Raw genomic sequence first — 21,852 nt, forward strand, 5'->3', positions numbered from 1 at the left:
ATTCCTTGCTAACCTTTTCCGCAACAAGACATTTCCAACAGCATCAACACCATAAAAAGCAGTTTGGACACATGTGAATTTCTAAGTCATGCTGAAAAGCAATTCCAGGCAACACTTCAAATGAGTGGTTTGACCAAAGGAGCCACTTACTGATATTATGTCTCAGCGAGGGATTCCCAGTGGACTTCTGCACCTCCTGCCTTGCCCTCCTCTATTGTAGCTCTCCCTACCCCCATTTCTATGTGACAGATGAAAGCAGAGAACGGATTCCATGCCCCCATTAGCTTCCTAAGGACTAAACCTTTAGAAAGTTTAAACACATACACACAAACATACACAAACACACTTCCTTCACATGCTTTGCTCTAAAACGCAATTTTTTTTAGTGCTAATGTTTTCTATTAAAGCCAAAATACAGTAACTAACTTCAGGTTAGGTAAATTTTTCTATGTGAAAATATTTCATTCATCTGTTTAACTTACATTCCTTATTAGCTTGGAAGAAGACAAAGCTACTTAATAATAAACTGTCAAATCCAGAATAAAATATCGGTACAGTAAATGTCTAACCTCTGTCAGGAGGCCAATCTTATTTAGCTATAAAAAAGCAAGAATGCTAATGTACCCCTGTACATAACAATTTAATATTGATACTTTGCTCTTCAAAAGCACATTCCCATCTAAAGATCTAACAGGAGGGCCTCACAATATCCCTGAGAAATCCAAGATGCTCTTTTATAAAATTCTCACCAGGGGGGAAGGGATGAGCTAAGCATGCGATGAACTGGCTCGTCAAGGAACAAATATTGCACTGAAAAATGCCCCAGTATCTTTACTCAGACCTTCCAGCATCAGATTTCCGATTTAGGCTTTTATGACCCAAAGAGGGTACTACTTTTTATTCAGCTTACTGTTTTCTTGTGTGAGCTTTTTCTTTCCCAAGTTAAAAGTTATGTGTTTTTCTAACATTTCATGATGCAATAACTAAATTTTTACAGAGGAGAAGGAACAATTTTTTACTAGATTTACTAGAGGAAATCTGCAAGTTTCCCTACACTCTTTGCATCTCAAAGACATTGAATGCATTTTATATCCATTCCACCTTAACTGGCTAAGTTATCATTTAGTTTAAAATACTGCTATCCAATGTCTGCTTGTGTAGCACTATTTATGCCTTGCCATCAGAGAATGACACCTTACACTTGCAACAAAATTAAAGTTTTTTCAGTTTATATGGTCCAACGCCCAGGTCCTACCTATCAATATAGTTCAATGGAAATAGAGTATCACACCATCTTGCATTAGATGAGGATGGGACTATTAACATCAGCCAGTAACATAAGCTACAAAATTACCTCCATCCAGCCTCCATATAATTATATCAGTGAATAAACCATAGATTCCCATGATGCAGAACCCGTAAGGCTCTTAAGTATAAAAATATGAAGCAACTAGCATGCCGACTGAAGTATTGCCTGAGATATTACACAACTCAATGGAGTATAGCACAGAGATTCGTTGAACTAGTAGTGACTGGTCTGCACAACATTCTGTAAATACCCAAAATGCCCATTTTCTGGTTTAAGCTTTCAGCCATTGCATCCTGCTATACCCTTATCTTCCAGCTTAAATGAGAAATACTTTTCTCTTTTCTCCCTTCTGACTTTTTCTTCTATGATTTTTAGCAATGTACTCCTGCTGTTACGAACAAATCAGAATAAGAAGGGCATGAGAAAATGCTGAGTTGTTTCTGCAAGTACCCAACTGTCCCTTCACACAGACTGTAAGGAATATGACTTTCTACCTCATTAAATTACTGGTCACCAAGTTTGATACAGAACCCAGTATAAGGCTAAAGTATAATTGTATATTTTTTTCTACTTTGCATGGGAACAAATTTTAATTAGGACAGTATTAATTTATTCTACTCACTGAAGGCAGCTGTCTAGCTAAAATGGGACAGATAATCATAAGCAAATATTGCTAAACTTCTAGTTTTACTGAAGTGAGTAATGATGACATGTCACATTTATGCAATTTGCATTGCCATGAATAAAACTGTGAATTAAGATTTTTAATTCTCTGTAAAAGGTTCATCAGACAGATCTCCCTCTAACACATTTGAAATATACATTAACATAAAAGCCTAATTTGCTGCAGATGTTTTGGTAAGAGAAATAATACCTATAGCTATAAAATCAACACTTAATAGATTAGCATAGATCAATATATCCCTTAATATTTAAGATGGTTTTACTAATTTATTTTTAATTACTCATTCATCTGTGTCTACAATTAATACTTAGATTAGCCAGTTTCTAAGATTCAGCCCAACAGTTACCAGCTCACCGCTCAAGTATATTTTCTTTCTTGTCTCTCTTGAAGTTGTAACGTAAAGCAAGTGGTGGCTTAAGTCCAAAGCAGTTTCCTTTTCGCTTCCAACATGATTAGTCTTACTGATTCAAAACACGAATTTGATACTTATCTCAGAAATAGTCAAATACATTAAAGTATATGTTAAGCAACCTATTTAAGACAGCTAAAAAAAACTTCTCAAGGCAGTGTAAAATAAAGCCACAATAAGCTTTGCAGTTTGCATTTGTTCACAAAATAAGATACAAATCTGTAAGTGTTTTTAAGATTAAACATTTCTCTATTTTACTGTATAGTTTCAAATGTCTAGATTTAAAACAATGTAAGCATGAAAATTCACAGTAGAAATTAGCTCAAACATATGTCAGTACAACATCATTCACTTAAATGACTTTCTGTGGGAAAAAATATCCCATTTGAAATAGATTTTGTTTATTTCTGAACACTTTTTTGACTTAACGTTACATATATGTAACCTGTCTTAGAAAACAGTTCCTATAAAAGGCTGTTCAGCTGATTTTGTTAAGCACACATAAATGCATATTTTCAAGGTAGAGAAAATTATCAGTCCTTATCAAGCTATAAATAAGTAAATTGATCTTGTTGCAATTATTTTTGAAAGAGATATTCTGACACAGTAAGCTTGAAAAATAATTCAGCTACAGACATTTCTAGTAAGTTCTCTCTCTATATATAAGAATGCTTTAAATGAAAGCTTAAATCAAAGTATACCTTTTACTACATTAGTAAATTTAATACCATTTTCTACAATACTTTAACCATTATATCTAATAATAGACACGTCTCAGTTCAGGACATGTTCACCATAGCCTTAAGGCAACAATTATCTTCACCGCATTATAAACTTCAATCTCAGGTTTCCAGGTTTATTTTAAGAAACACAAGGATGAAGGAAAATAGGACATACTTCACATTATCATGCTTTTGTAGGCCTGTACACTCCTTAGAAGGTCCAGTCACAGACTAGGACCTTATTTTGATAACTGGACATCACACAGGAAAGATCTCTGGAGTCAAAGGCTCACCACTGTTGTTGAATGACAAGTATCATGCCCACATTGCAGCATCACCTGAATACTGTCAACCAGGGAAAGCAAACTGTACTATGGAAGTCTATTTCTATTTCCCATTTATACAGGCACATAAATGTTTCCATGAAATGCACACTCTGTGGTTCAAAGCAGTGCCTGCCCTCTGTATTTGCTCACACTCCTAAGAAATTACTACTTCCTTATTCTTTAAAGAGAAAAATCGCCCCAGAGAATGATCAGCCATCAGTTAAAATGGAACTAAAATTTGATCTTTAGTGTATTAGCTGGGAAATGTCAATTTTTGTTGCCCTTGCGACTAGGAGGTGTTTCGTATATTAAATTCCTACTGAAAATTGTTATGAGCAAAAATAATTCAGTTTTTTACTTGCCTAAATACAGAGATACATCTGCTCTGCAACAAAAATACAAAGCAATATGCAGTAAACCAAAAAATGTTTATTTATATTGTATTATGACTAACCAGGGAAAATAGGTTTGGGGTTTTTTAAATGTAATTTTGTAATATTAATACAAATTTTAAATATTTGGAATGTTTCTATAATATCTTTTTCTCTAACAAAAGCATTTTGTTTTGCTGTTGCCAGTGTAAATCACTAATAGTGCTAGTGGATTCATGTCTCACAATGCTCAGAAAAAGCAAATTTCAATTAGCAATTTATTAATTCATACTCAAATAACCTAGAGGAGTTAAAACTGATAATATCTTCTGATTTTGTACACAGCAGAACTTAGTAAAAAGAATTGTGATCTCATCTCCAGACTTTGGATGGAAGTCCCTTTCCTTTAATTTATCAACATTCCTTTCCTTCAATTTATCACCTCACTCCTTTATTTAATCTCTCCAGTTCCTCTTTCTCCTTGCTGTAGGCCAGATTTGTGCTAACAGTCTGATGACGGACACGGGCATTAAAGTTGTCACAAGTGGCAGCTGTGAATGCTTTCGACATGAAGGAATCTTTGGCCCCTCCAGCGTTAAGTGTACTATTTAATTGCACAAGGAACTGGAATCTATTCGAAAGATGCCCCTTGCCATCAATACCCATGGAATACACATAACATTTGCAGGCATTCACAATATGCAAGGAAAAAATCAAACTAAGGCAACTTGGAACTACCTTAAAGCTGCTCTTCGTTATCGTGGTGGGGAGGAGGAATCCTTTACTCACCCTCCTTACATTTAAATTCCTTGCTTTCAGTTTTCATGCACTGCAAAATTGGCTCAGTGTGCATCTCAGCTCACATGCTACCACTGTTTTTGCCACTATGTTCTGCACAAATATAATGCTTGTCTTTCCCTTTGTCAAGAACCTATCTATATACATACAACTTCAATAAATTTTGGGCCATTTATTTCTGCTGGCCATTACTACTGTGATAACTGCATGATAATTTGGTATAATGGAACTTCCATCTTAAACATTTTTCAAAGACAGATATAAATACCAAATTACCCAAAGTAAGCAAAACTTTCTTCTCTTCCATTTTTTAATTTAAAAGCCTTTCCATAAGTTTAGTAGTTACAAAACTAGTGCACATTTTAAAACCCACCAGTATTCCTTGGACCTGTAACCTCTTCAGCCACAGCAACAATTCACACCCCTGTCGTAACCACTGCTGGACTGACGTTCTTCCTGCTGGAAGATATTTCGGAAAGCCATGTTAACTGACCCCATTTTCAGATCTCCTAGAACTGATTCTTGACTATTTCCAAGCTAGGTATCAGTTGCTCTTATCAACGTGTCTGAACCAGTCAGAGTATTATTTTCTTTCTTTACATAGCAAACGCACTTTATTACTCAGAGCTAAAAGTGAAGTCTTGAGCCCAGAACAAGGATGCCTATCCTCACACAAGTAATTATTGTGCAAACAAATACTCATTTCCTCCACAGTGAATGCACTTACTCGTAGCTTTGTGTGTGCCTCCGTGTGCATACACATCATCACTTGACATATCCATTTGCCAGGCAAGATACATTAGTCAAATATTATGTTCCAGGAAGACAAAACAAGTAATTAGTCATGTCAGATTTTCAACACTCGCATTACTACCAGCTTTTGTTTCCTCGCATGTGTTTTTTCAGATCAAGAACGCATCTCTCTTGGTTTTTTGCTATAATACAGGGTGAAGACATTGTTATTTCCTATATAGTACAACAAGTACAATAAACATAGGAAAAAACCCTTGAAATGCTAATGTCATTAAAAAAAGTATACAATTCATTGAAGAAATACAGGTAACACTTCACAACATGGAATCTGAACAAAGTGTTCTGCTTCGATTCAGAGTGGAAACTCCTCACTCTTAAATGTGCCTTTTGGCTAATTAATGTAATCAGAGTTTCACCCAGCTTGTCTGAAACAGGAAAGCAACTTACCTTTGAACATTGAGATCTCGAGTGAAAGGCCATATTGTTCAGAGGAGAGGGTATTTAGGTGCAAGGGAAAAAGATGGCTAAGAGAAACCATAAAACAAAATCTTCAAGGACTCTGAAACACATTGTCAGTACTTACACCAAAGGCACGGGTGTCAGTAACTGGGACAGTGTTTTCAGTGCACAGCTTCTTATCTCACACTGCACAGCACACAAAAAAACAAACATTTAAAGAATGTTCCAAACTAAGCATAAGCCCAAATTTACTATGCTACCTTTTCTTTATCTCTTTTAGATAAGTAATTATACATTTTATGTTTCTATACATACTAACTCTAAACTTTGGCACAGTTACAAGTAGGTAACACGGAATATCTGAACTCGTGGTTTTGTACAAAAAGGATATTTTTTCAGCATGTATAGAGTGGCCAGTCTTGAAGCTCGAAAGTTGGCTCTGACAGATCGATAAACAGCTTTCCGGAGACCAATAAGATGCTGACTGGGATGCTGTCCAGCTTTATTAAATGGGCAAGCAGCACTGACCCTGTCAAGCAAACTTGAAAAGTAAAATGTGATACAACTGTACAGATGTCCTAAAGTATTTTTAAAAGACAGTACATCAGTTTTCTTATCCCATTACTTAGAAAACTTTTTCAGACCACTCAGTAACTATGAGAGAAAAAAAATAATCCATCATATCAATGATATATTTAATCAAAATTTCAGATAAGCAGCCAGGATTCCTCAATAGACAGCCTGATTCTATTCGAATCTGAACCATGGCAGAGCTCCTGAGGACGTTTGTTTTCATCAAAGTTTTCCACACTGACACACTAAGGGTAGACAGGCCGTAACGTTATATCTGATACAAAACTACCACAAGCCCACTGTAAGCTTTAGAAGTTTTAACACACAGATACTTAACATATACCTCTTTATATGCAAATTTGTTCTTTAAATAACTTTTGCAGAAAAAAATGTGCTAATATATACTATTTTTCATGCAAAACATTACATTCTTTCAATGCTCTCCATGCAGAATATTCTCTAGGTTAACAAAAATATTATTTGAGTGGTGACATAGATTTTATCATCATGCAATGAATAACAGCTGTGTTTGTGGGAGTCTGTCAGGTAAACACAGGAAATGCATCCAACTATACAAGCATATTTGAAAATATATTTTGGTATCCACATATTCAGGTGAATATACCATTTAAAAGAAACTGTGCCATTTGCCTATTAGAATGCACTTCAGAATGGCTTTAGAACTGTAAGAAATTGCTTCATCTGGAAATAAACTGAATTGTGAAATGGATGAATGTTAAACATGTCTCTGTAACGTTAAGCTGTAGAAAAGGAAAAAAAAAAAAAAGATTAGTATCCAGTTATGTCTATTCATATACAGCCTGATGCCAAACCTATGACTGAGACCCTGAAAATGGCCTCGGTGCACTCTACTTGCTGTGACTGTTTTTACCAGAACAGACTCAGAAATGGACGTAGAGTGGACAACAGAACGATGAATTGTGATGAATTGTTGGGGGACTGGAAGCTTGCTTCTGCTCTCACCTTTCCCAGGGCACGGTGAGGAAGTGATTTCATGTCCACAGTCACTTAAAAGGGAAAAGCATACTGGGTGCCTGGCAAGACTGAGGTGGGTTGCTGCACTGGTCACTTTCTGCAGCGCATCTGCCTGAAGAGCGGGCTAAGCCAGCAGACCTGACCCTGCTGGAAAAATGTCAGTCCTACTGCATGTGCTTAGCTGGACCATGCTGCACACCGTCCGGGACGGGAAACAGCTTATTGCCTTCCCTGTCAAATATGAAAAGCAATGCAGCCCACCCAGTGAGCAATGCTGGACCCATATCAGTATGTTAAATATGATCAACAAGGAGATTCATGCCAAATACCGCAGTATATTGAATACGCTAGCTAAAATACCCTATTAAAATATCTGCGTCCCATATCAAATTATGTGAGTGATATTAAAATGGTTTATATAACATCTCATAAAGTACTTAAAAATCTGCGTAAAATAAGAACAAGCTGTGTCAATTTCAATTTCTAAACCTAAATTTAAAATGCTAGCCTTGCCATACATTTCTCTAGGGCACACAGCGTGTAATAAAGTACGTGACAACCTCTAACGTTTCCCTAGCTTTTGAAGGTAACAACTGGAAGTGTTTATGGATAAACTCTTACATCAGTTTGTAGGCTCAAGTCTTGGATGAATCGTCAGAAGCAGACCCAAAGACAAGGAGTGAAACTCTTCTACCGTAAAAAAGAGAAAGTGGTCTATGTCCTGCTACAGCGATGTAAGCATTTCCAGCTCCTATACAGAACAAATCACAGAATCACAGAATGGTAGGGGTTGGAAGGGACCTCTGTGGGTCATCTAGTCCAACCCTCCTGCTGAAGCAGGGTCACCTACAGCAGGCCGCACAGGACCTTGTCCAGGCGGGTCTTGAATATCTCCAGAGAAGGAGACTCCACAACCTCCCTGGGCAGCCTGTTCCAGTGCTCCGTCACCCTCAGAGGGAAGAAGTTCTTCCTCATGCTCAGATGGAACTTCCTGTGCTTCAGTTTGTGCCCATCGCCCCTTGTCCTGTCACTGGGCACCACTGAAAAGAGCTTGGCCCCATCCTCCTGACACCCACCCTTCAGATATTTATAAGCATTTATTAGGTCCCCTCTCAGCCTTCTCTTCTTCAGGCTGAACAAGCCCAGCTCCCTCAGCCTCTCCTCGTAGGGGAGATGTTCCAGTCCCCTCATCATCCTTGTAGCCCTCCGCTGGACTCTCTCCAGTAGCTCTTCATCTTTCTTGAACTGGGGAGCCCAGAACTGGACACAGTACTCCAGATGAGGCCTCACCAGGGCAGTGTAGAGGGGAAGGAGAACCTCCCTCGACCTGCTGGCCACACTCCTCTTGATGCACCCCAGGATTCCATTGGTTTTCTTGGCAGCCAGGGCACACTGCTGGCTCATGGTTAACCTGTCATCCACCAGGACACCCAGGTCCCTCTCCACAGAGCTGCTCTCCAGCAGGTCCACCCCAAGCCTGTACTGGTGCATGAGGTTGTTCCTCCCCAGGTGCAGGACCCTGCATTTGCCCTTGTTGAACCTCATCAGGTTCCTCTCTGCCCAGCTTTCCAGCCTATCCAGGTCACGCTGAATGGCAGCACAGCCTTCCGGTGTGTCTACCACACCTCCCAGTTTGGTGTCATCAGCAAACTTGCTGAGGGTACATTCTAACTCTTCATCCATGTCGTTGATGAAGAAGTTAAACAAGACTGGGCCCAGTACTGACCCCTGGGGGACACCACTTGTTACCACCCTCCAACTAGACTCAGAGCTGCTGATGACAACCCTCTGAGTTCTGCCATTCAGCCAGTTGTCTATCCACTTCACCGACCACTCATCCAGCCCACACTTCCTCAGCTTCCCTAGGAGGATATCATGGGAGACTGTGTCGAAAGCCTTGCTGAAGTCTAGGTAGACAATATCCACGGCTCTCCCTTCGTCTACTCAGCCAGTCATGTCATCGTAGAAAGCTATCAGATTGGTCAGGCATGATTTCCCCTTGGTGAATCCATGCTGACTACTCCTGATAACCTTCTTTTCTTCCACTTGCTTGATGATGGCCTCCAGGATAAGCTGCTCCATCACCTTTCCCAGGATGGAGGTGAGGCTGACCGGCCTGTAGTTCCCTGGGTCCTCCTTCTTGCCCTTTTTGAAGATTGGAGTGACAATGTAGCACAACTCATGCACAACATGTACTGGCAGTATTCAGCAAAACAATTTGTTTTGCTTCTGGGAAGGCTTGTTTCAGTGTTTTTTAGAAAATAATTCTTCTTTATTCCAGTAATCTTAAATTAGTATAACTTGCTATAAATGTCTGTGTGCCAGACATGCCACATCCTTAACTTCCTAGTGTTCCATTTATCTTCTATATATTTTAATTGGACTTATAAAATGTTATCAGCTTTGTGTATCAGTCACAAATAGCAAGAAGAAAAAAGGTTAAGGGTGAATTTCCTCTTTCCTACTGCTCCAAACCCATTATACTTGTAAAGAGCAGTGACTTATTTCTTCATGAATCTCACAAGCCAAATTTTAAATAGGCTCTTGAATTTTAACAAACCTGTACAGACACATTAATGAAAATCTATTACTGCACTCCAGAGCCTGATTCTAGTTTAAAATATATTAGAAAGGGAGTATTCTTGAGGACAGCTAATTATTTCAGTGACATACAAAGAAATAACTACTTGCTGCTTATTGCTGCGGCCTTTCACTACATATTTCTACAGTTCTAATTTTATAATGTGTAAGACAATGGACATACTTTCATTAGCCAGCAGAAATTTCAGGCTGCAACCCGTGATCAGGCTTCATTTGTCTAATTGCAAATGAAGCAATTAGAGATACTGCCATTCCGTCTGAGCAGAGCACTGCCCTACCTTGCCTACACAATTTCTGTAATCCAGACCGGCCTGGTGAGGCCTCCGGCATCTCTGCATCGCAGAGCTTGTACCACACTGACATACCCTAAATGCTAACAGCAGCATTAAACACTTCTAAAGACCATTCTGAAATCAGAATATCCAGTTGCCTTTGACAGCAGCTAATATAAGAGAGGTCTGATGGGATTCTTCATTCCTTTTCTAAGTGGCTGCTGTGGGGTTTTTTTAAGTGGGAGGGGAATGAAGGTAAAACAATGCTTGAAATCGTTAAACACACAGCAGTCACTGGCACACAGTAGTACACCAGTGAATCAGTGGAGAATTGACCAAAACCTCATCAAGAATAATTTAACATTTACAGATGCAGTAAAGTGTCAATTAACAAGGGGCAAACATGACAGAATAAAGCAAAGCCACATATGTTTCACAGCATATGTAAATTAGCCCACGAGAACATAGCAAAGGATGGTGCAAGGGGGAGAAAAACAGTGGTGGAACACAAGGAACTTCAAGCCAAAGCTGCAGACCTGGTCCTGCCGTATCAGAATTTAGCTAAGTACAGATAGCCAAAATCTGAACTCAGTACCATATAAATGTCAGCTTCAGCATCTTTCCATTCACCACATGGTTAATGCATAGTTCAAACTACGCTGAGCTAGCAGTATATTAAAACAGCAGTGCACGTATCGTCGAACAGGCTAGCTGGTTGAAATCCCATTCCTTCAAGGATGTAAAATGACACAAGAAGATACTCATTAACTTTACAGATGCAACCATTTCTATTGCCATGTGACTCTTTCTGAAGAAGCATTAAGACTTTGACAACGTTATTATAGGAGAACATACTAAACTTTGTTCTGCTAAGATTTATTGTAGCAAAATTTGGGAAAGAAAAAGGGGTAGCTAGTTTTTTGGATCATACATGAAGCGTTATCTCAAGCAAAGAATGTCATGGTGCTCTGTGCAACAGCATCTGTTACTATGTGGATGCAGAAAAGGACACTCTGGAGTAAGAACTTCCTCCAGGCTAAACCAGACCAAAACCTGTACAGCACTGACTTCTCCATCCTGGACAATTGTTCCAATGAGGATGCTGGCACAGTCAGGCTTCTCCCACGCCATCCATACTCCAAAGTCTTTTGAAAAGCTTGCCAAAGTTTTAAGTAAAGAGGCTATTAGATCAAGCATCAGCTTAAAGACCAGTCTGTTTTTTGTTAATCTGTTATCTAAAATATGTAGTAAAAGAACAAGGCAGCAGCAATGTAGACACTGACCACAAGTTCGTTTGCTTAAACTTAGGAAAAAATCCAAATGTTTTTCTCATTTGTAATTTGGACAAGCCCTAACAATAATTTCTTTCAAGAACCCATTTGCAAAGATAAGACTGCCTATTGCTTAACTATATGCTTCTTCAGCAAAAAAACCAAAGCAAAACAAAACACATAGCTAGGCAGACTGAAGACATGCTTATGCATTCCAAAGGGAGAATGAAACATTTCTTCAATCAAGCATACTGAAGGTATCCCAAGATAGAAAATTAATTCAAAATGTTACATCTACAGTTTCAAGCTTGCACGTAAAAACAAGTGCCTGAGTGCAGAATAGTTGGTCTGACATGAAGAAACAATTTCTTGGTACACAGAAGGGAATTTTTTATTGTTTTTATAAAGAAGTCAATTGCATTTTAGCTGTTGGCAGTTCCCACCTCCTGTAACCTTAAGTCTAACTCGCACCAGTATGTGTCTAACCATAGGTTGTTACAAGGGAAAAGCATACATGGCAATGAGAGTGCGCAGATGCGGGCCTGCTGGCTTTGGGATCACTGCATACACTGAACATGTTCTGATGTCCTTTCATAGAGCAAATAAGCAAAAATTAACAAATAGCTACAAGAGCTAAATAACCAGGAACACTTTCACATCCCTTAAATGGACAAGAGGCAAATTCAGCAGTAAATAATTTAAGAATCTAAACATCTCAAAAACTGTATGCATAAAAGAGTAATGTAAGCTTTATTTGAGGTGGGAAATGACCTTTGATGGTCTTTGATGATTGCTGTCTCCTCATTAGTCCAGACTGACATTTGTTAAATAAAAACAGAATGGTTTTCATGTCATCTTGTTTTCTAAAATATGAATGGCTACTTGCAGGTCAGTTTATTCACGTAGATTTGGTAATATAAGATACAAAAAAACTTGAAACAAACAACCCTCTAAACGACTCCCCAAAGTAGCTAACTAAATTGGTTCAACATCCATTTCTTCATGTATTTCATTGCTAGCAGAGCAGGAGATTTCAAAGGCATACAAGTTTTGTGCGACTTCATTCTTCAGCATGCAAGCTTTTAACACTGAGTTGTTAGAATTCATACTTTTAGTATGAATGGTAATTATACTATTTTATGTAAGCAAAAAGCTTTAAGTATTATGTTTTTCAGTAATTCCGCTTGTTATGGGAGACTGTGTAACAAGAGAAATTTAGAAGACATCTGGCTTGAATGGATCTGTGTATTAAATAAAGTGAAATACAGACTCACAGGGTAAATCCTCTGGAAATTACTTCAGTCTCTTGAATGAGTCGAAGCGCTTTCCTCACGAGATTAGTAAAAGCTCGGCTGTTCGCCACCGTTTCTTCCAGCTGGATACAGTATTTTCGCAGGGACATTTGCAGCTTGGCTGTCCTCCATGTACCCCACGCTCGAAAGACTGCATAGGCAAGCAGAACTAGTCCCCACGGCAGCCACGACGACTCCTTCCACCACGAAGGAAGCATAAGCAGTGCACTTACAAAGGCAAGAAACAGCGAGACATCCCTGCAGGCAGAGAAAGTATCATCAACCAGAGATTCCTGAGGTCAAAGAAGTGGGAAAATCATGAAGCTTTCAGTTACATTTGAGATTACAACATTTTATTAAGTGGCTTTTATGTAGGTCCTGCAGGGAGCTGTAAACACCGAAAACTACTCCTAGTGGCAGATTTAGATGTATACGTACATGGTATTACTTGGTTGGTATACTCTAAGGAAACATTTCTCCAGCATTTTTATGGCAGGAGTAGAAGAATACTGTACCACATTGAAAGGTCAGTTTCTCTTACACATGTAATTAAAAAAAAAAAAAAAAAGAGAAAAGAAAACAGAAAAAGAAAAAAACCTGACTACTCAGCATTATAAACCAGGGTGGGTAGGAACTGGAAGATCTGTACTTCCAGGTTCAACAGTACATCAGGGAAGGGCATGTTTTTTTTGGTAATAAAACCCTGAAGTAATGCCAGCTTTATTTTTTCCAGATTTTGACTCATTTAACTTGGACACCAACACACCACTAGTTTTTAACGCATTTTTATAACGATGGGTTGAATAATCATTTCAAATAATTTGGGAGCTTTTGGAAATCCTTAAAGAGCAGAGTTACTAGTATCTCAGTTCAGTTATTTCTCAAGGACATTTTAAAAACTTCATAAAGCTGTTATTTTCACCTAAAAAAATTCAAAAATAAGTAGCTGCTAGAAAATACACTGTGCTTCATATATAGTATTATAGATGCAGTTTTGTAAGATTATGACAGTCTTCACAGCGATGGATGGGATATGGGCTTTCAGGTGCATAACAGCTTTCATTTTTCAGAATTTTTTGAAAGAAAAATATTCACTTTCTTCATGCCTTAAACCTGTGTATTCTGTATTTGATTTTGGAAGTATTCACAAGCAATATTTTCCCATTTCTAAAATAAGACATGGTCTCTGGGTTTCTATTTTCTGGACAGTTTTGTGGTCATATTTCAACAAGCTTTACAAGTGTTAACTCTTCAGGGCTACTGATAAGTTTTAGTAAAGGTTAAAAATATTTCAGATATGTAATTAACTTTAAAAAGGGCAGACACACAGTCTATAACTTCCTTTGTACATTAAAAAAAAAATAAAATCTCTCACCCAAAAATGAATCACAACAATGAAAGGCTGGAAGGGATTTAAGAGTTCACTTTGTCCGTTTTCAGTTTCTGGTTAATCTAGATCATCACAGACAGACTAAAGAAGAAAATCAAGACTCCAGGATCCACTCAGGTAGCTACTTCAACTCGTAAGTATCCTTAGAGTTCAAAAGATTTCCACCAAGTTGAGCGTGAATCATTGGCAAATTAATTGCATTATTTTTCCTCATATCCTTCCCTTTCCCAAACAGAATAAACAACAACTGATAACCACTTTCTATTACCTACCTTCTACACAGCGTAACACTGTTCCATCCCACCTCAATTTTCTCCGTTTTGGCCAAACAATCCTAACACACTGTAATGTTTCTGAAAGATTACATTTTCTAAACTGATTATTCTTGTTCTGCTCTGGACTGTCTCTAAATTACCTATGCCTCTCCAAGCGTGGCATCCAAAACCAGATGTTGTAGTCTAACACAAGGCTTAGGGAAGCAGACAGAAGAGTAAAACCACTGCGTCCTGCATATGACATGGACTGCAGGATGAGTTTTGATAATTTGCTGGCTCTTTCAATTTATGCTCTGCACCAATGTGCAGATCCTTTTCTGAAATAGTACTGCCTACCTAATGATTCACCACTTTGCGTTTGTTAATTTGATTTTTCCCTCCCAAGTGTAGCATTAGATACTTGCCTTTATTGACTTCTCTACTGATCTCTAGATATTTCTCCCATTGGTCAAGCTACTTTGGAACTCCATTCTGCCAAAACACTTACAAACTTGGTGTGATCTGTAAGCGTAGCAATATTCACCAGTTTTCTAAGCTTACTTTATCATCTGTACAGTTGAAGAAGCAATGAATAGTGCTAGGACCAGGACAAACCACTGGAGAATTCTGATTCAAAAGTTCTCTTATTTGACAGAGAGCATCAGTAATGACATATTACATCTTAAAGAGTTGGGGTTTTTAACCTGCCGTGGTTTTATAATTCTATCAATTTTCCTAACACACACATGAAAACATATCACTGAGCTGTTTTATGAGATATCTTTATCTACTGATTCCTGTACATTTCTGAGCAAGTCACTCTCTCAGAACACCCACCATCTTTGGTATTTTTCAAATACAGATGGCAGCTTCTCACACACTGCTGCAACTAGCTCCTTTGGTATTCTAGGGTGAATGTCACCAGCCTCTGAATGCGTCCTATTCAAATATTCTTTAGTCTGTTCTTCTGGTATTCTACACCTGTGAAAATTAATTGTCCTCCCCTACTATTAACACACTTTATGCAGGACACAGCAGAGAAAATGCTTTCCAATTCAATTTACACAATCATGTCTCATTTATCAAAATCACCACTGTATAGCTTTTGAAATTAATGAATTAATTAACCATGTTAGATCTTCCTTATAGCATGGATTGGTGTTTGTAAATATGCATTTATGTTCATGTAGTTAGATTAAAACTCACTCTTCCAATAAAGTGCCCGAGGAAAAAAAAAAAAACATGCTTATCCATAAACTTGGGGACTAGTGGACCAAAGACTCAAAGACCCGAGAAAAAAAGTGATAACTTTATTGCTGCATTTTATATAAAGAACACACAACTATTTTGTTTGTTTGTTTGTTTCTCAGTGACTATAGTGGTAGATATTCTCTGTACAATACCAAATATTAGGAGTTGCTAGGGAGCGTAGCGTTGGAAGTTGTCCGTTTTCCTGTTGCTTACACTGCCCTGCTGACAGGATACTGGGGTCAAGGAACTCAATCAGTTCCACATCCTCCTGCAGCAGAACTTCCTGTTGCAGGATGGTACGGAGCGTGTCAAATCGAAATCCAACATCCTTACCACAAATGGGCAGGAGAAAAAACACACATTAGTAAAGAATACGCAAATTCTTAAAATTAAGTTATCAGAACAAGAAAAACACCCAGGCACTCTACACTTTCCTGACAACCATCAGTTCCCAAAGACTACAGGAGTATTTCAGATATATCACAGGTAGCTACTTCATTTTTGTTAAACTTGCTTAACTTTAAAAACTCACATACTACCTAACAGTTCACGCTTAAGGGGTGCATAGCGCTGACTTTGTGATCTGACCTAGATAGTAACGATATCTGGAAACACGGCACAGATCATGCCAGTGTATTTGCATAAGAATCAAAGAGGTACTGTATCTATCAGAAGATCTTCAATGAAACAGCAAACACTCTTTTTTTTCAATGTTATTACATAATTTATGTCATTAACAAACAAACAAAAATGACAAAGAGAAATATTACAAATGAGTCAACAAAAAGTCACCTGTGGGCATTTAATAATAGTCAATGCACTGGACTCAAGTCCCCAGCCAAGGCAGTGAAGTCCTCTCCTGCAGGACCCTGTGACCTTTCCCAAGGGAAGCTGATCCAAACATGAAACACCATGGGACTCTGAAGACCTCACACTTGCTGGACTCCAGGCAAACTTCAGGGAGTTACTTACTTGTGGATTTGATGCCATGATAAGTATTTGCTATTTTTTTCCCTACAGCTACAGGTCTTCAAGACAAATACACAGATCTTGAAGACAAATATCTCCAGCAGGGAAGTCCCCTGAAATTTTAATTTGCATACTGCACCAAATTGTAATTACAAAACACTTCAAGTTAAGCATGGCATAACAAAACTCAACAAACACTGAAAACGTGCATCTTTCATCTAGCAAGATTACAGGGGGGGAAGGAGAATATTTGTGTAAAACTCTCTGATAGAAGCTGTTAACAGAAGTTTGACATTCACAGTACAAAATCTGTTTATAGTTCTGTCATTGACAGAATGAGTTTATTTATGAAACCATAAGATAACTAGTCAAAAGTTTATTTCCATACATTGGTGTGACTTGCAATAACTTGCACTCTACTTCTAATGGAAAACATTTGTTTCAGGACTGTGTGGAAGAGGAAATCTCTGCCCTCCTCCAGCGCATCCTCTGTCATTGCAGTACCCTACTGTAGCATGCATGTAAACATGTTTCCCATATTCTTTGGTTGCGTTTCCATCTCAAGAAAGTAAGGCTAAAAAAACCTGTGAAGATAATACCTTTGATTCATAGGGGAAGAGGGAGGAAGAAAAAAGACAACCAAAGATCACTAATGAGAGGTTTCAGAGGAAATTTTGTCCTCTTGAGACAAAGGAAAAGAGACAGCAATTGGACTCGGCAGAACTCTTGGAGAAATGGAAACCCCTAACTTCTCATGTTGCTCAACATTTTTTTTTAAGCTACATTTGAAGACATCATCCCTATACCATGGTAGAAAAAAAGAAATCAAAATACTAATTTTCAGATTTTGGAACAGTTTGACTCATGTGACATTTACGAGCCAGACTAGGAATGTGAAGCAGCTGGATGCAAGCTAAAGCAAATCTCAGACAAGCCCAGGCTAGAGACCGAATTGGCTAGAAAGCGGTGTTGCAGAAAACAGGTATAAAGGCAGCATACAACTATTTTTAACTATCTGAGGTAGAACTATCACCCTTCAGGTCTACCCCACACAGGCTGACTTGGGCTCCAAAAGTTCCTGCAGGCTCCAGGAGTAGGAGAACGCAACTTCTGGTGAGGCAGATGGACACCCAACCTGCTTCTGAACTGCTGAGAGCACAGAGGTAGTACACAGAACTGTTCTTGCCTCTCCCTACAGCCCGACCGCCGCACAGATGTTGTCTGCTCTTAATGCATAGCACTGTTCTGAAGCATTCTAACAGAGGTGCCTTAGTTTGCCTCGCTTTTCCCAAATGCAGCAGGGCTGTGGGCAGCAGTGGCGAAATGAACAGGCCAGGATGGTTCCAGGGGCAGCACAGCCGCCCTGCGGTGGTGCTGCGCCTGAGCTCCCAAGTGGAAACAGAGTGGGAAGCAATACGCAGATGTAGCTCTAGAGCCTTCAGTCTTGGGCTGTGCCTGCAAGGCACCAGGCTGCGACATTCCGAACATCTTCAACCTGGCTACTCATATTGTTCCTGTTCCTGTGTGCCCAATGTGCCTGGCACAGTAAGTTGGAAAACCAGAATCAATATCATCTGAAGAACAAGTAAAACTCTTAGAGCCAAAATCAACAATACAGACCAAAGACGGTGTTCAGAGAATGAGGTACAGAGGAGAGGAAGACTTGTGGATTAGGAAAGGAAATGGGAAAAAAAAAAAGTGATCACTTACCAGTCGGTGAAGTATGTCATCGTTTTTCTTATATTGTGGAAAAGGAAACCAACTTCTAAAGAACTCAACTAGTTTTGACAGGATGCCTTGCTGAAGGGAACAGAAATTACTCCAATTAAAAAAAAAAAAAAATCAATAAATAAATAAATAACATCAGACAAAGCCTTTATTTCTGCATCTGCTTTTCTTGTTAACTCAGACCCAAGTACCTGTAAGGAAGTTTCGCTTACTGTGCCTGGCCTAACTTCAGAGTCTGCTCGGGGAACATCTGCTTCCCGTCAATTTGCCTGTACACAAGAGTGTGAAATAAAGCTTTCAGTAACCCCACCTATTTGGAGCATCATGGATTGTTATGTTGTACTGTTAAAAATAACCACGGCTAGAATTAGTTTGATCTCCAGTTGGCAGCTACTGAATCGATATGAAAGACTTTCTCCCTCCTTGAGGCTAAAAAAAGCACTGAAGTTGAATGGCTGACAGGGAATGAAGGGAAGTAAAAGACCAGGAGAGGAAGAACCTCTCCTTGGCAGACCACCACAGCTTGAGGACAAGGTTCTGGAGGAGTTGTGAACCGAGACAAGGAAGAGTGACTGGAAGAAGAGGAACTGTGGCAGAAATTCCCCGTCTCAACCAGTGCGTGCCATCAGGTACTTTGTCTCCACGCTGCTTCCCATGTAACCTAAACCCATACTTTCATCTGAGCTTTAAACATAACTTCGAACGCCACTAATTAGAGGGGCTCCCTCTTCCTCATCACACATTTTACCATGTATCTTCCTTAAAACATGATGCATGAAAGATTAGGATTAAATACATTGCGTGATTTTGCTTCACTCTGCAGCCATTCAATGGAAAACAAATGGAGTTTTTGACACACGCCGTATATCTACTTTCCTCAGAGTGAGCTGACAGGAAGTGTCTTTCAAAATATTTACTCACATATATTTCATGAATTCTAAGGCCCTAACTCTTAATCTTCAGACTGCTGACATGTAATACAATCAAATGAAATGTATGCCAGCAAAAAATTAATTGTGGAGCTCTTCTATTTTGTGGCATACTGTTTCAAAATAAAAAAAACCCAAACAACAAAACAAACAGATTATAATAGCTTAATCTATAAAGAGTGTCTGCATTAAATTAGCTTCTTCCATTTCTCCCTCTTGTTTTTTTTTTCTCCCAGCCCCCTTGTTTTTTTTTTTCTTTTCTGCTCCCAACTATAAGGTGGGAAATAGAAGAGTAAAATCAAGCAACAGGAGCCTGGAGCTTTGCGGTTAGCCCTGTGATCAGCCTGACAGCCCTCTGCAAGGCAGCCTGACACAAGCTTGATGAAGCAAATCAGGGCAGAAAGGCTTTGCGTAGCATCAGAAATTGTCACCCTAAAGCCCTTACGCTTCACAGAACAATTTTTGAAACAACCTGCTTTGGCATCCATTTAGGTAACCTAACTCGAGTTTTTCTTTACATTTTCCTCATCTTTCTGTGCACAGACAGAATTGCAGACCTATGTCAAAAGGAAGCATTTTTAGGTCAGTGGAAAGACAAACCAACAACAGGGGTTTCACAATGGTAGCTCCTCCCGACACACAGACATCATTGTGGCTTATTAGGAGGAGCTATTCCAGCAATCCACACTTCTTAGACTATGGAATAAATCCAAGTGATTGTTAGTTTGATGTTGCTCAAGGACTCTGGCATAAGTTGAAAGAGAAGAAGTGTCACAAACTGCAGCACTGGATTATCCTCCAAGTTTCTTGTAAAGTGGTGGAAAACAAAACAAAATTTTCTAATGACATTTTGTAGAAAATTGTGATTAAATGAACAAAGGTCCTTGCTCTGCATTTAACTTGGGGGCAGATACTTCATTCAGAAGTACTTTTCCCTGTAATTTGAAAGCAAAGTACAGAAAGAATTGTCCATTTACTATTTTAAATTATGCCTCTTCGAGCCTACCATTTTCAGCTGCTTAGCCTTCACAAGTCTTTGGGTTTTTATCATGAACATTTAAACCTACACCGAGGATAATTTTAAACTGCTACCAGCTGACCAAACTAGACTGTGGAATTACTGAGAAATATCCCACACTAGTGTGCTACATAAGTAATCTTTTGGTTTGTTTTCTCTGTTTTAGTTTAAAAATAAAAATCTGAGCTTGCATAAACACTCAACAGGCATGTCGGTGCTTGAAAACACAAAACCAGACAACCCACTGTCTTGGGCTGTGACCCAGTAGAGTACAGCAACACATTAAATTATTCAGATCTTTGGAATAGCGACACAGCTTGCATTCCCATTGGGAGTGTTACCGACAAGTAAAACAACTTCCATCAACACACAAGTCAGGTCACGTTGCCAACACTTCTGGAGTATTCTTCTTAGAACTTCAGAACACCACTCAGACAAACTCTCTGTAAACTGAATAACAAAGACGTAGAACTCCTAACATTCAAAAAACAAACCCAAAACATAGGACATGCACATTTTAGGTACATTCATTTGAATCTAAAATAAAATTCTAAGGACTATTTCTCTTTTGTACAGGACGAACCTGAAATGGCAAACCGGCAGGTATCTAAAATATCATCATTCACATTGGCACCTTTCAATTCTGGCACTTCATAAAAAAGATAATGCTACGTATTAAACACCTTCCACCTACCTAGAGCTAGCATTAAGTGGGTGGGAGCCCCAGACAAAGACAAAGGACTGGTCGCTCTGCCTTTCCGCATCAGGTCACCTGCACAGCTACGGAGGGCTAGCCCCAACACAATCCTCAGTAGCTGCCTCCAGCATCAGCCCTGTTCTAGTGATGAAATATTATCACATCTAAGATGGGATAAGGTGTGACAGTATAATAAATTTAAACATTCAGATATGCACAGCAGCCTAGGAAAATGACTGAGAAAGGAAAAATGTAAATGGGAAGAAATACATTGCTTAAGCATCAAGCAGAATTACCCATATAGGATTTAATTCCAGAAAACAGGTCTAGGACCTCTTGCAACATTGCTTTTGAGGATCAGGTGATCATGAGACCAGAACTTTAGCTGCAACTTTCTCCAGAGATTGGTACAGTCAGGAACATTGCACCTATAATTACTGTGCTAAATCACATCTCTATTCTCCCTCACATGGAAGACGGGCATTTCATCAGCCCTCAGAAGACAACCTTGAAGCACCTTTACAGCTTTTCAGCTCAATGTTCATTAAGTCCATGTTCCGATTAAAAAAAAACACCAAAATCACATGCACAGAGAACTATTTAAGATGTGCCTCAAGTTCAGCTGATGCCTCTGCCTTCATTAGGCCTGAACCATATGCTCTGCTTGGCAGGACAGCAAGACACACCAGCAATCTTTTTATCAGTCACTAGGAACCTCTTTCTTTTGCAGATTTGTTTTTTCAGTCCCTGAAGATCCCAAACTAGATCTTTGCTTTGCC

The 21,852-nt window shown here is 38.9% G+C and overlaps 1 protein-coding gene across 9 annotated transcripts in view; it reads right to left on the bottom strand.

Moving 5' to 3' along the window:
- The window catches only part of VEZT (vezatin, adherens junctions transmembrane protein), a 71,072-nt gene that overhangs the window by 28,829 nt on the left and 20,391 nt on the right, over nucleotides 1–21,852 (bottom strand). For 5 of the 9 annotated variants that reach the window (XM_075429516.1, XM_075429518.1, XM_075429514.1 and 2 more), the window contains 4 exons: nucleotides 18,412–18,501; nucleotides 15,885–16,060; nucleotides 12,820–13,095; nucleotides 6,224–6,373 (listed from right to left, as the gene is read on the bottom strand). In XM_075429516.1, the coding sequence (XP_075285631.1) occupies nucleotides 6,224–6,373; nucleotides 12,820–13,095; nucleotides 15,885–16,060; nucleotides 18,412–18,501 (692 nt within the window). Of the gene's footprint in view, nucleotides 1–6,223; nucleotides 6,374–12,819; nucleotides 13,096–15,884; nucleotides 16,061–18,411; nucleotides 18,502–20,747; nucleotides 20,764–21,852 lie in introns of those variants that run through there. The other 4 variants (XM_075429517.1, XM_075429523.1, XM_075429520.1 and 1 more) reach the window with 3 other exon arrangements.

This window comes from Opisthocomus hoazin, chromosome 8, assembly GCF_030867145.1.
Source record: "Opisthocomus hoazin isolate bOpiHoa1 chromosome 8, bOpiHoa1.hap1, whole genome shotgun sequence".
NCBI lineage: Eukaryota > Metazoa > Chordata > Aves > Opisthocomiformes > Opisthocomidae > Opisthocomus > Opisthocomus hoazin.